General features: G+C 46.7%; 1 protein-coding gene across 1 annotated transcript; it reads right to left on the bottom strand.

Annotated features, from left to right (window-relative positions):
• Positions 1-1,512: 1,512 nt before the first annotated feature.
• LOC106824431 (carbohydrate-binding protein AQN-1-like) lies at positions 1,513-8,367 on the bottom strand. Its single transcript, XM_070481644.1, has 4 exons — positions 8,307-8,367; positions 5,045-5,074; positions 3,826-3,961; positions 1,513-2,137 (listed from the first exon to the last, which is right to left on the bottom strand). The coding sequence occupies exons 1-4, from the start codon at positions 8,350-8,352 to the stop codon at positions 1,804-1,806; spliced, it is 546 nt and encodes a 181-aa protein (XP_070337745.1). The 5' UTR covers positions 8,353-8,367; the 3' UTR covers positions 1,513-1,803.
• Positions 8,368-17,655: the final 9,288 nt, after the last annotated feature.

Below are 17,655 nucleotides of genomic sequence, written 5' to 3'. Positions count from 1 at the left end.
AAACTTACCTCAATAAAGCTGAGCAGGAAGGAAATTGGAATCTGAAGTTCTTAATGTAGTACCTTGAGTATGGTAAGTGACTAATAAATGTTAACCATTTATTATCCAGTTAATGGTTACCCTGTTTCTATCCTCAGTTTATGAATGAGGAAGCCATAGTGGAAAAGGGGAAAGGACTTAACCAAAAGCCACGTGGCAAGTCAAAGCCGAATGGAGCCTACAACTCTTGTTAACTTTCATCTCGCTGGCTCCTTTTGCCCACGGTTTCATGTGACTCTTTCTAATTGAAGACCACATGCGAGCTAACCAGAAGCCAGGACTTAGCAGATAATGTGGTGGGGCTTGATCTCAGTGTTCTCTGGGAACATCAAGGATCTGGACCGTGAACACTCCCTCCCATGCTTACCGTCTGCTATCAAACCCTAGCGAGAGGAAAAGGCTGACGGGAAAAGGTGGAGTGGGAGCAGTCTGTGAAAAGTTAGAAAATCCAGAAAGGTTGGTACCAGAATTGGTTTTCCTACACGAAAATGTCAATGAGTTTTAGGTGACTTTGAAGCACCACGACAAACATTCTGAAACAAAGGACGGAAAAGAAATATTCATGTCGTGTCTGGTTTGCAGGAACCAGAGGCCCCTTCGTTTCAGTGCATGCAAGCAGATCCTGTGCGTGAAGGTGAGTTCAGAAAGGTTCCCAGACCTCTTTGTCCTACTTCCCTCCTGACCATGTTCAGGGAGGACTCGGGTCTTCCTTGGGGCTTGCAAAATTTCCTGGAACCAAAGTTGGGTCCAGCCAGAACCCAGACAATGAGCCAAGTCCTCTTCTGTCCCCAGACGGAAGAGGCAGCCTGTCCTGACTCTCTGAAGTGTGTCCAAATGCTCTGTCTGGGCCCCAGTGTGTGCTCCTCTCTTCCTGGAACACTCAAGGGACTGTGGAGGATGCACCTTTCTCTGTTCCTCTGTGTCCTCTAATTCACCACACTTATTGACCTTTGCCCGTATGGCGCCTCCTGCTCAGACATTTCACTCTGGCCTCTCCAAACTCCCTAGGCAGGAAGACCTGGCTTGAGCACCACCTCGCTGTGAAGCCTTTGGTGATCCCTCCAACCAAGGAGTAACCCCTCTGGTATCTCATGGTGTCTGCAGCTGTCACCCACCCACTGTCTGATGGTGGCATCATGGAGCCTGGGCTTTCTATGCCACTATTTGACTATTTATGTGAGTTCCCTTCAGTTCTCGAATGAAAAGCCTCTTAGGGATGAAGAACGTGCGTTGTGTGTTTCAGTTGTCACAAGAGGTAAATGACTCGTCGAACCCCAGACTGTAATCAGATTCCATAAGTGGTGACCTTCTTGTTTATAATAGATACATTATAGGTAAATGTGTATATGTGGTTGTATGCACATATATTTTTACATAGAATACATATAGTAAAAATTCTGTATACTAGTACTATATACGCTATACATTTATGTAAATACACCAGAAAATGCCAAAGGCATTATAATACGATCAATAAACAGAAAGAATATTTATTCTCAGACACATAGGCCACATGAATCAACGACATCAAGGTACAATCCCGAAAGGAGTTTTCATATTAGGCAGTCTCCATCCCAAGATCTGGGCTTGCAGAGATGATGGGATAGAATCTGTAGATGTTTCTGCGAGGGTCACTGCGCCACCCCAACTCTCCCTCACCTGATGATGGTCCAGTGGAACTTTGGCTCAACCTTATCTCAATGGTCACACAAAAAGCCACATGCCCAACACGCCACGTAGTCTGGCATGGAAGGGGGGAGTGCATCAGCAGTTCCCCTGGCCCCGACTGCCCTCTGGTTCCCCATAGTAATACACATCGAAAGAAGAGGCTGGGTGGTCGGGTTTCCTGGTGTACTTGACAGTCAAGATGTTGGAGGAAGATCGAAAGGTGAGACCTAGGCCTTCACAAATCTTCCCATAGCTAGCAGATCCTGGAGGCCCATCTTGGATTTCCACATACTCTTTATGACAGGTGAGGCTGTCGGGGCAGAGGGAAAGGCAGGCATCAGCGTTTGGAATCGCCCTCCCTCCAGCAGGCAGCCTCTCTCCACCAGGGGCAGGACACAGTTGCACCATTTGCTCATGAGAAGTGCCAGTCCTGGTGTGACAAGGGAGGGAAAGTCATCCATTCTTCTGAAGAGACGACAGTCATCCCAGGACTCTCTTGCCTCCCTGGGAAGTCTTCCCCTCTACCTGGGCTGCAGGGCACCGTGACTTGCAGATGTCCTGGGAAGCCCTCCTTGTGACTCCGGGATGCCCACACAGCAAATTTGGATGAGAGCCACTTGTCTTTCAGGCCCCTTGAGTGTAACGGGTCACTGACAATTGTGTCACACTGAATGGCCCCAGACATGAGTGTGTGGATGCCACTCCTGCTTTGCCCTACACCACCCTGGCAGATGGGCCCAGCAACCCAAGTGTGGCCTCCATGACCAGCAGAGGTGAGGGGGGCATCCGTCTCTACCTCCTGTGAGAGAACCTGCTCAGGGGATTGTCACACTTCTGCTGAGGTCTCCCAACCCTTCCTTCTACCCTTCAAGACCTGATTCCCAATCCTCATCCTCACTCTGCCACAGCATGTCTCACACACAGGAGAGGGGCCAGAGTGTCTTTGATTTACAAGAAGACAAGGAGGGGACCTCCCACCAGGACACTCACAGCACCCTTTATACTAGTTTGCTCTTGGCTTGAGTACTCTGGGTGCCAAGGACAGTCACATCCAATGTCAATCTTTGAAAAGGACAGAGACAACAAGTGGAAGATTTCAAAATGACCCATCCCTTTGAGCCTTAGAGAAATGCTGAGGCAGAAAGTGCCTGAACCCTTTGTCCCTGGGGCATGGTTTGTGGAGATGGCCCAAGCCTCATTTTGAGGCAGCCATCTCTAAATTGTCCTTCAGCCCGCAGAGCACCTATGTGACCTAGTGGGAGTCCCAACCCTGTAGCAGGTCTGGAGGGGCAGGGGCCATTAGTCACAAGATTACATCATCTGTCTCAGCCACCATTGTGGGCTGTGTTTGGCTTGGTCTGGAGTGAAGGAAATGTGACTCCCATGTTAAAATGTGTGAAGGACGTTCAGGGATATTAATGCAGTTACTCATTGCTACATTGCAAATGCCTACTGACACCTTATCACTTCATTCACCCTTTCATTCGTTCATTCACTCATTAATTAAAGAAATATTCCTTGAACCCTGACAACAGACTCATATTCTAGAGGACACAAACAATCATATAGGCAAGAGTACTATGACTCTAAATTCCATCCAGAGTTTGGCATGGGGTAACGGATGGGGCACAAATGAGAGAACAATCTGTCCAGCTGTGGAGAGTCAGGACAGGGGTATTAAGGAAACGTTTGTCCTCGAGCGAAACCAGGGAATAAAAATGAGGACCCTAAGCAGTGGGCAGGTGTGTCTGGAGGAGGTGGAAAGATGCATTGGAGGCAGAGGGGACAGTGTGACAAGGCAAGGAGCTGTTGAATCGTCTGGTGTGTCCACAACTCAGTGTGTGATGGCTCAGCACAGAGAGGCCAGAGGGGAGAAGTGGTTAGAAGGGAGGGCAGATCCAGCAGTCATTGTGGAGGAATTGGAAAACCATGCAGGAGAGTGAACTTTATCCAGAAGACAGGGAGCCTCTGAAGGGTGTTCAGCGAGCAGTGAAATGGAGCGAGAACGTGCTGTAGATGTGTGTGCTGGATGGTGAAGGGTGCACCGGAAGAGGCCAAGATGGACTCCTTCCTATAAAACAACAGCATCAGCACCGAAAACACATCCTGAGCACTCACTTGAGGCCCGGTATTGCCATAACAACGTGGAGACCTGGGGTCATCTGGATGGTCCAGACACAGACAGTTTTTGGTCCGATGTAGTTGGAGATCCTGCCCGACAGGTCTGTGAGGAGGCCACCACAGCCACTATACCCTACAACAGAAGACAGGGTTCCAGGTTGCCCAGAAAGAGCTCCAGGCCCACAAGGGACTGTGTCATCCCTGGGCCCCACACCGCTGTTGATGGTCCCGACTTCTGGGTCCCCACACACAACCCAACATCAATGATCCAAGTCTGCTGAGCCCACAATCAGGTGGCTTTTGTCTTTTACTCTTTTCAGAACTCTTTAGGGACCTATACTCATTACTACACACTGCTTTAAATGAGTGTAAAAAGAAATTTAACACTTCTTCACCAAAACATTGCTTATCCTCAACAGCATTGCCAGATGCAGAGCAGAGTCACGCAAACACCTCCTTTCTGCCTCTCTGAAGACCTGGTCCTGCTGCAGCCTGAGAAGTGGCAAATGGGCAGCTCTCCTGCCCCAGAGAGGCCTGGTCCTCAGAGATGAGAATCCCCCTCCTATCAAGACCTGCAGGAGGGGCTCCACACCCTGCTCAGGGACGGCTCAGCCTCCAAATGTGTAAGTGAGGATGAAAACAGCGCCTTCCTCAGGGCTGTTTAGGACACAATATGTTCACGTCTGTAAAGTGCTTAGCCAGTGCCTGGACCTGGAAATTGCTAGGTACAAAAATCAACCAACAAGCCCCCCACATGATGAGAAACCTTTCTTCCCTCTGGGTCACATCCCTCGTGCTGCAGTGCGTCCCCCTCCCTGCAAAGCTCTCATTGCTGACACGGCAGACATGGAGGCCTCAGCTCTCCGGACTCAAGCCCTTTGGAGGAAGCTCCATCCTCCTGTGACCCAGGCCCTGTGGAGAGGTGGCTCGTCTCCCTGCCCCGTGAGGCTGTGCAGATGGGAGGGAGGAGGCCCCCTGGGCTGTGGAGGAGTTGCAGCAGGTGGGGAGGAGCCACAGGGAAGAGCCTGGAGGGGTCAGGGGAGAGGGGGTGTAGGGATTGTTAAGATGAAACAGACTATCACGTCCAGTAATTGCAGTCCTTTCGGTCAAGAACGGGTCCTGGTACATGCATTTCCCAGACAGCCGTCGGACTCCAACCCCCAAGCCCATTTCTGTGTGAAGAGGGAAAGGTGGATGTAATACCATCTTCATTTACCTTTGTACCGTGCAGGTGAAACCAGGGCAGCTGAAAAGAGATCAAAACAGAAAAATGAAATGAAAAGCTGGAAGGTACTGATGGTCAGGGCTGGAGAGTGGAAAATGCACACACTGTGGAGAGGAGCTGCCGCCAAGGGCTGGTGCTGAGCACCAAGAGGAGACAGCATCGCTGTCCTCATTGCTGGGGACAGTCCTGGGCTCACAGAGGGAAGAGCAGCAGGAAGGTCTGGCCCTCAGCGTTCAATGACTAGCTAAGTCAGCTGCTTTCTGCTTCTTCTCCAGTTCCACTCAGTTAAAGTACAATGTCCCCACTCTGGAGCCAAGTCTAAGAGGTCAGTCTTAGGAGGGTGACCAACGTGCCCCATTAGCCTAGGAATTTCCCGGTTTTAGCACTAAAAGTCCCTTCTCCCAAGAAACCTGTCAGTCCGGACCAAACCAAGACAGCTGGTCACCCTAACAGGACACGAACATTTCTTGTAGATTCTGTAATGAGACCAATGACCAATCTGATGTTAGAGAAAACGGACTGAAGAGAATTTCATCTGAGGAGAAATGAAGCGTCTGAATTATGGAAGTTTCTCTGTGTCAGGGACCCGAGTTAGGTGCCTGGATCCAAGAGACCTGACTGCAGTCACACGGCCTCCCATGGGTCACCTGCACGGGGGCTCGTCCTCATGATGCGGCGCAGTGGGCACAGCACAGCTGAGGGATGTGAAGGCCCCGGGTCACAGTCCTGGGGACACGAGAGCTGGGTGGCTTTGAACGAGTGATCTCCTCTCCCTAAGCCTCAGGCTACTCACCTGTACAATGGGAATCTCAGCAGTGACGCCCTCATAGGGTCCAGGAGGACCATCCACAGCCCACGGCTCAGGGCCCCGCACAGGAGAGCTCTCCAAGGTTACCGTCACTGTCAACATCCCCAAACTAGACGACAGTGCTTTCCTCGGGAAATTAGAAATCAACTAATGCTCTAGAGCCTGTCTGACAAGAAGGCTCAACCAGGACCCTGTGAGTCCGTCTCCAGCTGCCCCATCGCCCTGAGGCTGCGTTGGTCTTTGGGGCACCATGAGGGGTCTCCCCACACCTGGGTGTCCATCAGCCCTGCCTGGGAAGATATAAATCATGGATGCCAGACAGCAGGCCTCCAGTGCCGAACCCTGACACCTCCCTGTCACTTCGAGGGCCACCTCTGGCCTGGACCACATCTGCAGTGAACTCCGCTGACCTGACCTCAGGGCCAGGCTGGAGGCCAGAGAACGTGTTGCCCCTGGAGGGAGTTCAGAACACGTCACCTCAAAGCATGCCACTTTGTACAGTAGGCCACAAATAATGGCATATTGCTGATTTTGAGCTGAAGCTACTTGAGAAACAGGCGATGCAGGAAGGACTCTGATTTACCCCTTTCTACCTAAAAACAGTCTATAACGTTTCCCCAGAGAACAGTGCCCTCCCTGTACCAGGAGACAGTAAGGCGCTCATCACCAGAGGCTGGCATGGCGCTGACACGGGTCTGTGCACACACACTGATGGCACTGACCCTTCTCTGCCCAGTTCCCCCGTACAGCTCCTAGTCGTGGCCCATAGTTCACTGCCCCCAGCCCAAAACTGGGTCTTGTCTTTTCTTCACAAACAGGTAATTTCTTTGTCTACAAGGGATAAAGTTTTCTGCTCTGGTCACTTCCTTGGGTCTTCATTTATTTGTGACGGCCCCCAGGTACATGTAAAAAAGTTTAATAATGTGTATGTTTTCCCCTGTTGATAATGTCAGGGTAGTTCTCAGGCCCAGCAGAGAACCTAAGAGAGTAGAGGAAGGGATTTCCCTCCCCTGCACCTCAATCATACTAACACCACCACTCAGGCTATGAGATCAACAATCAGCTCAGTGGAACTTCAGCTTTAATCATGAGCTCCCCATACATCTGCACAGGTTTTAAAACCTTCAAAGGACTTTCCTGTTCTGCCAGTCTTCACAACAGCCCTGTTGGGTGCTATTATTCTAACTCAGACAATCAGGCAGTTTGGGTGACTCAGCCAAGGTCACACAGCACTTAACCAGTTTCTGGCTGCAAGCCAGGGGCACCTGCCTCTTTTGCAACAAGCTGCCTTTTTGTCCACTGACTTCACCAGGATCAAAAAAGCAACATCTGCATTCTTAATCCCTCTGGTTTCCCATGATCTGTAGCTTGAAAGTCCTACTGATAGGACGGATTTGGACAGAAGCCTTAGCTGTTTTCTGGGTGGGGACTGGAGACAGGCCCTCCAGCTGACTGGTAGTCTTTAGGCAGAAGAGAACAGACGGAGGAGGTGACTGGTGCCTTGTTGGAATCCTAACAGGAGAGGAGAGGGGAGGAAAGCACCCAGTGACGGGGTAGACCCTGACGTGAAGTGCAGAGAGGGCAAAGGTGAGCAGGAAGGAGAAATGCCCCAGGCTAGGAGCCACTGGGCGTGGGCAAGAGAGTAGAAGTGAGGAGGGTATGGAATGAGGAGGTGGAGAAGAAAGGGGGAGAGGAAGAGGAGGGACAGAATGAGACAGAAAGAGAGAGGGGTGGAGAAAGGTAGAGCTTTCTCTGGAGCAATGCAGGCCTTTTCACCCCCAGCCTCCGGAATCAGAGTTGGTCTCCCTTGTGCATTTAGCGCAGTCCCAGCACCTGGCTCTCCATAGGGCTAGTGACACCCCCTCTTCAGGGCATCGGAAGCCCCTGCTGGGAGCTGCTCTTTCCTGTTGTTGCTGTTGCAGCCACGTCTCATCCTCTGGGCAGAGGCAGAGCACCCCACCCTCTGTGGGGCTGCTCCAGGGACCCCTTTTCTCCCACAGATGCCACCTCAACTCTTGTCAAATAGAGTCCCCCTTCCCAGACTGCCCACAGTCACACCACTGACAATGCCTCCAAAGCAAGCCCTGCCAGATTCACCTCCGCCACATCTGGGCTGAGCCCAGGGCTGGCCCACATGGGATCCTGGTGGTTTGCTTAAGGCTGGAGGGAGACAAGGAGGCAGGGACGCCCACAGAACACATGTCAAGACAGGGACTCAGGAGCCCAGAATACGTTTAAAAATCGAGACAGCCTCAGCCCAGGGACATGGCCATTCCCATTTGTCCCTCTTTCCAAAGCCTAAGGGTGATGTGTGGCATCTTGTTGGAGGAGAGATTGTCACCCATGGGCTTCTTTGTTGGCAGCACCCAAACTGCAAAAATCTCTAAGTTGAACAGGAAAGCAGAGAGAGCCCCAGGAGAAAGGGGCTCCTGGGTCGTGCGATACCTGTACTGAACAGCAAGGCCCAGGTGAAGGTGCTGGACAGCCTCATCTGAGCAGCCCTGGAACCAGCCTCAGAAGTGAGGTTGACTCTGGAGGCCTGGGGCTATATAGAGGCAGTTCCTGAAATCTGATCTCCTTGCCTCCCTCTGCAGCCAAGGCCAGCACAGCTGCAGGAGCTGAGGGAGCTGAGGGAGCTGCAGGAGCCGAGAGAGCTGAGGGAGCTGAGGGAGCTGCAGGAGCTGAGGGAGCTGCAGGAGCTCAAGGAGCTACAGGATCCACTAGGTTCTATAGAAGGAAATGTGTCTGCCTCTAATTACCACTTATCCTTCTCAGCCTCTTTCTGTGTCCTATCTCACCTAGAGAGAGAAATAATAGCCAGCTTCTCCTTTTCATCTCCTCTTCCAGTGGTCCTGGATGACAAGTGGCAAGCTGACCATGGGCAGATAGGACCTGCTGTTTGGGGAGCCCTCCTGTCTGGGTTAACTTACAGCACTTTCACTTCTGTTAATTTGCACAAGCCCCATAATGCCTTGGACAGGTGAGTGACTGAGACTCAGAGAAATCAAGAGACTTGCCCAAAGTCACAAGGTGGCCGTGGCAGAACCAGTCTGACCTCCTAACTGCCCAGTCTCTCTAAGAGCCCTCTCTGCGTCACTCAGGGCAAAGGCACATGAACAGGCCGTCAGTCTGCTCCAGGCGTGGGTTGGCATTGGTGGAACAGCTGCAGGGCAGATCAGCCTGTGCGTGGGGATGTCCACATGGATGACATGTGTACGCATATCTACATTTACGCTATATCTATCATACCAAGACCATATGGCTTCATCCCAGGGCAGAGTCACAGTTACAAGAACCCAGTGGAAGCCCCTAAGGAAGATAGTCTGGCAGTTTCTCAATGGGTTACACAGCAATTACCATATGTCCCAGCAATTCCACTAGGTATATTCCCAAGGAAATGGAAATATTCACACAGATACCTGTTCACTAACGTTCACAGGAGCATTACTTACAATAGCCAAAAAGTGTGCATCCACTGATGAATGGGTAAATAAAATAAAATAAAATGTAATCTATCCATATAATGGAAGTCATTTGGCCATGAAAAGGAATGGTGGCCAAGTTGTGGACCAAGAAGGCTTAACAACTTATACACCAAGCAGGAGAACACGAGTGTCCATTTTCCTGAAATACGAAAAACTCTGGATTTTGCCAAATCTTTCAACACACTTTGCCAATCAGATATGCTAGATATAATACATAACATTCATTTCTCCAGCATCCAGTGGGGTTGGCCTCTTTTCACATGTTCCTAGTCCAAGTGCATCTCTTTTGGGAAATGCCTGTTCATATCTTTTGGCTAATTTTCTGTTCCTATTCTGTTGCATTGCTTATCTTTTCTTACAGATTGTGAAACTGCCTGTCCTTTCCACCCCGTGTCTTTCTTTACAGAGAACCATAATGGGTTTGCAATGCGAAAAGGCATCCTACCTGAGTTAGAACACAGGGACGCTGCCGTGAACCATTGGGTCCCGCAGAGCCCTCCTAGCTGATGGTGGAGGAGAAAGTAAAATGGGGGAGACCACAGTGCTAACTCTACGTTAAGGGTAATGCTCCCTGGTTGTTACTCATATAACATGCAATATTCCTCACGGTTGTCCTTCGAATTAGAATGTCCCTCTGGTAAACTGTCCCCACATACCCTTTACAAGTACCCTGCTCTCAAGATACGACCTGCGCCTGGCCTGCAGAGAGCCCAGAGGAGGTCCCAGCTGGATGCAAATGCCCAGGTGGAGCAAACGCAGGGACCACAGAGAGAAGGCAGGACTTCATCTTATGTCTCGGCCCAAGGATCCTGCCATCAGCTCCAAGGGGTCAGGCCCTCTGTCCTGCCTCAGCATGTCCAAGCACGGCTGTGCTGCCTGGGGAGAAAAGAAGGCACAGTCCCTTTTCTGGGGGACACTGAGGAATCAAGTCTTAGGGACCTAATGTCACAATGTCCTCTGGAAGAAAAATGTAGGTTGACAGTGGCTTTTGAGGATTTGTGTCCTTCAGAACTTTGTCCCCAAAGGTGATACTAGTTTCTGAGTGACCATAAAGACACCTGTTTTTCTCCCCTTCATGAGTATCGGGGACTGCTGCACTGTAGATCTTTCTTTTCCTTCTACTGATATTGAGCAGTTTTCTCTGCCTTGTTCACAGACCCCTGACCAACTGCATCCACCTCAGCAGAACTTTCCAACTACCCTCTTTATGTTCTGTCCCGTGGTCAACTGTCATCTCCTTCCCAGTCGCTAGGCTCTTACTTCATAAACATGAGTTCAAGGGTCCTTTGGGCACTTTGTAAGTTGCCTCGTCAGCATGGATTCCCTTTTGTTGACAGAGAACCATAGTGTTATCCAGATTTCTATTCCCACCCTGTGTGTCCCACGGAGCTTGGGAGAAGCTGACCCCAGACCCAGCTCTCAGACATGGCCTTAGTCATGGAGGAGGGGACATGAATGTCACAAGGAGGCTCGCCCTCCTTGTCAGTGACTGGCGCAGGAATGATGCTGTGACCCAAATGGGCCAGTGAGAGAAAGAACAGCTCTGACCACAGAGGGAGATGCGAGATGGCTGCTCTCCATGTGCTGCCAATGGAGAGTGAGGCAACTCACAGGGATGCAGAGCAAGAGATGGCGGGGACACCAATCCAGAGCCACTGGGTGACACCAGCCTTGAACCTTCCACACCTCCAACTAAAGGGGTCAACGCCGGCCTCGTGGTTTAAGGCAATCAGAGATGGGGTTTCTGTCACATAAAGCTGAAAACATCCTCACCCCTACAGGTCCCGTGAAACCCAGAAAAGAAGATGCCTGCCCCTCAGGGCGTCTTAGAAGCACGAGAACAGTCCATCTTCTGTTAGAGACCCAGCTGAGCAGACCTGCTCCCGCTCTTCCCTTTCGGAGACCCCGACAGCTCGGGCAGGTTGTCACAGAGAAACCTTCCCAGGGCCCCGGGCAAGTGTCATCTGCAGCTTCTCAGAGGACCTGGTTATACACGCATATCTCCTACTTTCGTTTAGTGCGTTCTCAAAGTCTCCAAAAGCTGGTCAAAGCTGTCTGAAAATAAACCCGAAAAATATTAGGAAAATCAGAAGGAAATATGCAAAATATATACTTGAAAAACACCCATGCTGAAGGTTTACATGAAACGACTCTTACTGATCCAAACTCTATTAACTGCACTTTCAAAAACCAAATCACAGAACCGGTGACACCATAGAAGCCGTGACCGCACATTGCTACCTTCAGCTGCGATCTCATATTCACACTGCGACAGGGAACCGCGATACCATTCTGAGTAATTTTCTCTCATCTTTGGTACAAACCCAGATTTATCAAATGAAAAGTCCCAGAAAGTACAAAGGACTTTATTTTCAGTGAAAATATCCAAATTCCTGTATGGATTAATTGACACTGGTTGTACCTCTCTGTTCTTTTGTGTTCTGGGGTAATAGCTACCAGGGAGATTCCGCACAAAAGATTTAAGATCCATAAAAATATCCCAATGCATCATTGAATTTCACTCCATTCCCATTAGCTCCACTACTCACCATTGGGTAAGTGCTATTCCTGGCAAGTAGTGTCACTTTTAGCATCGAGGCAGCCATTACCTTGAAATCCTTTCAATCTCAGCTTTTTGCGTGTGTGTGTGTGTGTGTGTGTGAGGAAAATCGGCCCTGAGCTAACATCTGTTGCCAATCTTCCTCCTTTTGCTTGAGGGAGATTGTCCTTGAGCCAACATCTGTGCCAATCTTCGTGCATAGCTCTACGCCCAGGATCTGAACCTGCAAACCCCAGGCTGCTGCAGCAGAGCCCACCAACTTAACCACTATACCACCGGGCCGGCCCCTCAATGTCAGCTTTTGACAATTCATCTCGTCCCTCCTGTCAGGGGTTGTTTCAGCCATTTTTGAAAGCGAGGGTATGAGATATTCTTTCACGCTGAGAGGAGAGGTTTTTCCATTTAAATTTGAAACACAGTCAAAGAAGGGGACCACTGTTTTTAAAGATTTGTAAGGCATTCTTGGTTTCAAAACCACGGTGGTATTCAAGGGCGGCTAATGCAAGGGGGGGAAATATGTTAGCTAATTATGTTTTCATCTCAATGAGTACCAGCTTCATAACCATCAAAAGACAAACATTAAACCCTAGAAAGGATTCCTCCAATAGCTAAAGGAAGGAAGGAAACATACACCTGTTTCCACACTGCCCCCACACCCAGCTGACTGCGCACACACAAGTGTCGGGCTAAAGAATTCTCATTACGATTCTCAAAGTTTGCACAACTCTAGACTGTGTTCCAACTGAACAACTTATAAAAAAGTTTCTTAAATCAGCCTTCCTTAAAACACTTATTTTGGGTCTATGTGAAACATTTCAAAATTCCCTCCAGGATTAGAGTATACTGTAATACTTGTGTGCTCACTGTGCCGTTTGTCAGGTCTTCACATTATGGTGGATTTGCTTCAGAGCTTTTTAAAAATAGAAGTAAAATACCACGGATTCAAGTAAAGCTTCCTGCCTACCGCTCCCCACAGCTGTCCTATACCAGGAATTCCATTTTTATGATGCCTATGCAACTTTCCAAACTTTACTGGATACTGATGTGTCCATGTACTTTCTAGAGTATTGTGTCCCTAGTTTTAAAGTTTATGGAATGGTTTCACCTGCAAACTATTGGGTTTTCTTTTTTGCTCAATATTATTTGTTTTGATATTTGTCCATGTTGCCAGAAATAGCTCCATGTTATTTAATGACTGCAAAGTATTTCACTGCAGGAAAAGTCTAAAACTTATTTATGCCTTTTCCTGTTGATGGAAACTGATATTGTCACTGATTATTTGCGAATGGTGTAAGGTAAGATGCGAATTTGATTGAGCTCTATGTGGATAGCCAGTTGTCCCTCTGCCACTGCTCTACTGTCTCTCCTTGTGCCAGTAATACGACAGGCTGATGACCACAGCTTTATAACATCCTTAACGGGCAGTAGGTGCACATTCTCTTAAAATGGCTAAAGCCTCCAATACAAGGTTAATTAAAAGAGATGCTGACCCCATTCTGTCTTGCTCTTCACTTTGATGGCATTGCTTCTGAAATCTCAATCATAGATTAGCCACTTACTGGAGAGTTTTCATAGTTGTACTTTATGACATTAAGCACGTTCCATTCAATGACTAGGTTCTGAGAGTTTTTTGGAATCGTTAATAGCTATTGAATTTCAGTGAATTGTTTTTGAATCCGTTGAGGTATTAATGTGGATTTTAGAGTTTATTCTGTTAATATGAGAAATTACATTAATAATTTTTCTGATTTTGAATTATCTTTGCATCCTTGGGATAAATCCTTAGTTTTTAAGAATATGTTTTACACTACTAAATTCAATTTCCTAAAATTCTAATCTGTCATTTTATTTTATCTGATCTTTGCAAATGTGTTCATAAATTAGATTGCCTGCAATTTTCACTCCCGCACTGTCCGTGCCCATTACTCATATCAGATTACAGTCATATCAGATCATTCTAAACTTGGAAAATGAATCGAGTAGGCTTTTCACTTCCTCTAAGATATTTTGAATAAGATAAGGATTATTGAAGACTTAAGGATATTTCCTTGTAAAACTGTCTGAATCTACAGTCTCGTGGAGTAGAAAATTTTTGATTATGAAAGAATGGAAACAATAAATATTTATTGAATCAAGGGATTAATGAATGGATGAATGGATTAAAGAATTATTTTTAAAGAAATCTCTGTCATTACTCTTGCTTTCTTTAGACTACTTTTTTTTTTTTATAATGTAATACCCATTTGATTACAAATAATCACTTTTTTTTTTTTTTTTTAAGATTTTATTTTTTCCTTTTTCTCCCCAAAGCCCCCCGGTACATAGTTGTGTATTCTTCATTGTGGGTTCCTCTAGTTGTGGCATGTGGGACGCTGCCTCAGCGTGGTCTGACGAGCATTGCCATGTCCGCGCCCAGGATTCGAACCGACGAAACACTGGGCCGCCTGCAGCGGAGCGCGCGAACTTAACCACTCGGCCACGGGGCCAGCCCCTTTCTTTAGACTACTTTTAAGAGTATTTTTGTGTTCCCAGCAAATTTGAGAAAAAGTACAGGGATTTCCCCTGTGTCCCATATTTCCACACACTCATAGCCTTTCCCCATTATCCTTATCACTCACCAGAGCGGTGTATCTGTTACAACTCACGAGCCTACATTGACACAGCATAATCACTCGAAGTCCATAGTTTACCTTAGGGTTCACTCTTGGTGTTGGCGGTTCTATGGGTTTGCACAAATGTATAATGACATGTGTCCATCATTATAAAATCATACATAGTATTTTCACTGCCCTAGAAATCCTCCGTGCTGCACCTGTTCATCCCTACCCCCAACACCTGGCAGCCTCTGAACTTTTTACTGTCACACAGTTTCGCCTTTTCTAGAGAGTGATTTGGTTGGATCAGACAATATGTAGCCCTTTCAGATTGCCTTCTTCACTTAGCAATAGGCATTTAAGTTTCTTCCACATCTTTTAATAATTTTCTACCTCGTTTCCCTTTAGCGTCAAATAATATTCATTGTCTGCATGTACCGCAGTTTATTTAACCATTTTCCTGCTGAGGGACATCTCGGTAGCTTCCAAGTTTTAGCAATTATCAAGATTCCAGTTCTTCCTGACTTGATCTATAGGTTTAATGCAATCCCAATCGAAATCCTAGCAAGTTATTCTGTGAATATGAACAAGTTGATTCTAACCTGCTATAAATCTTCTAATACATATCTTTCGGTGATCGGACGCAAGCTTTTCCATTGGGTATATAGTCAGGAGTAGAATTATCATGTCTGCCTATTTCAGTTTTATGGGGACTGCAAACACTTCCAGTTCATGCTCCTGACAGGTGCACACAATGATTCGTATCTTGATGGATTAATATAACACATTTACATTTTTTAGGATTCCCTACATATTATGACTTATTTCTACATTCTTAGATCCTGTTTCTTGTTAATTTTTCTTCTCTTTAATTTCTTTTCCACTTTTTTCACGTCTTCAGTTTACTTGATACTTTTCCGTTTTACCTTACTGAGCTCTGACGATTTAGGAGAATTTCTACATTTTTTTAGTGGTTACCTAAGGTTTTCTAAGATAAAAACATAATTATAGTTTTTTTTTTACAAACTCTGCAGTCATTTCATGTTTCTAACATCCTTCCAAATACATAGAATTTAGTATGTATTAGCTATGCATTCAATAAGCCTCATCTTGTTACCACAATCAGAATTTAACAATTTATCATTAAACACATGTAAAGTTATTATTTTTGCCAACAACGCTTAACTAAAGTTAAAATACTTACTTAGCTTTTGTGCTCACTATTGTTTCTGATATTCTCTCTGTCTTTCCCTCCTACCTTTGCTACTCCCAGAACTGTTTTTCAATAATCCTGTTGGTGAGGGTCTGTGGGTCAGGAGCTCACTTTATCGTTGATGGTCTCTCTCTGGTGGGATTGGACATTCTAACGTTCTGGTTATTTTCTCTTGCACTTTGAAGGTGTTGCTCATTGTCTTCTGCCTCCTGTTGCTGCTGATGAGAAGTTCACTGTCTGTTTAGCTTCCGTTCCTTTGTATGTCACCTGTATCTTTACTCTGCTGGATTTTAAGATGTAGTGCAGTGCATCTAGTTGGGGACTTATTTTTATTTATTCTAATCTATCCTACTCTGGGCATCTTCAATATGAAGATTCATGACTTCCATCTATTCTGGAAAATTCCTGACCAACAGCCATCAAATATTTTTTGGTGAGTCATTCCGTCCCCCTCATCTTTGACTGTTTCTACTGAATAAATTTTGATGTCTCTTACTCCATCCTCTACATGTCCTTCTTTAAAAAAGATCTCTTTATCTCTCAGTGCTTCATTTTAGATTAATTCCAAAGTATCCTCCAAATCGTCACTTTGGTCTTGGGGCGTGTACAACCTAGAGTGCCATCTACTCCAGCTTTTATTTCAATGAATGCATTTATATTTCTAGCATTTCCAATTGATTATATGACATATCCACCTGTTGTACCGCTGATATTTAGCTATTTAATTATTTTCTTTTAAAAGAGAACTGAAAGCTCTTCCCCTCTTCTTAGCCATCCTCTCCTTCTCTTTATTTCCCGATGTGCGGGAGCCGGAGCCCGATGCAGGGCAGGAAGTGCTGCCACAGAGAGGCATCAGGGCCCTGTCCATCAGGGCCAAGGGCGCAGGGTGCTGTGGAAGGAGGGGGCACAGTGGAGGCAGCACCTGCTGGCTTTCGACATGGGACACAGGGTGTGAGAGACTCTGACAGTAAATGAAGGTGTTGACATTTTTGGGAGATGATTACATGGCCAAATTAACACATTTATTAAGCAAATAAGTAAATATATTGAGATCAATGAAAACCAAAGGTATTTAAGTACATGGAATGCGGAAAGCATAGAAAGAACTGAGATGTAGTGGATTACAATGGAAGTTATGTTATCATAGTGATATAGACACATTAACATACATATGTGCTCATACAAACATAGGTATATAAATAGTTATAGATATACGCACGGATATGTGTGTGAATTTACCAGCGCTATATTTTGGTTTCTAAATACCAAATCCCTCTTAAAGGAACCAAGACTCCTTGGAGAAATGGCTGATTCCAAGGGTTGAGGCATGTGAAGTACAAAATGCACCTGGAACATCTACTTGTACCAAAAAATAAGGAAGTGCACAAAGAATGTTTGAAACATGTAAGAAAGAGCCACCTAGAAGAAGCCTCAGCTCATCAAAAATGGTATAAATTCAACATCAAATAAAGAATGATAATAACAGACTAGAACCCATGGAATAAAATTGCAACCCACAACTTCATAGTGATATTAATAAATACTAATACATCAGTAATATAGCAGAAAGGGGAAATGCATCTTTACAGTAGAAGGCCAATTAATCCATGTGGAAAGAATGATGGAAATAGAAAATCACCATTTGGTGACTATCTCCCTCATCTGAGATATTCAGACTGGCGTTGCCTGAACTCAAACAGCAGTAGCCAGTAGAAGCCAGCGCTAGAGAGGGAGGTTGAAATAGAAAAAGGATATTGGCAAAATCTCTGATATCTTCCTACAAATTGCTCATTAGCTACAAAGGCAGAGATGGGCCTTTGCCATGGAGACGCCTGACGGCCGCCAGCATGAGCAGGTGAGGAAGGGTAGGGCCACCATGGGAGGGACGGGTCAACGTCACGTGCCCCCTGACGTGACGCACTAATGGAGCAGAGCCTCATTC

This window comes from Equus asinus, chromosome 2 (assembly GCF_041296235.1).
Source record: "Equus asinus isolate D_3611 breed Donkey chromosome 2, EquAss-T2T_v2, whole genome shotgun sequence".
Classification (NCBI taxonomy): domain Eukaryota; kingdom Metazoa; phylum Chordata; class Mammalia; order Perissodactyla; family Equidae; genus Equus; species Equus asinus.
This window is presented reverse-complemented; position numbering and strand designations above follow the sequence as displayed.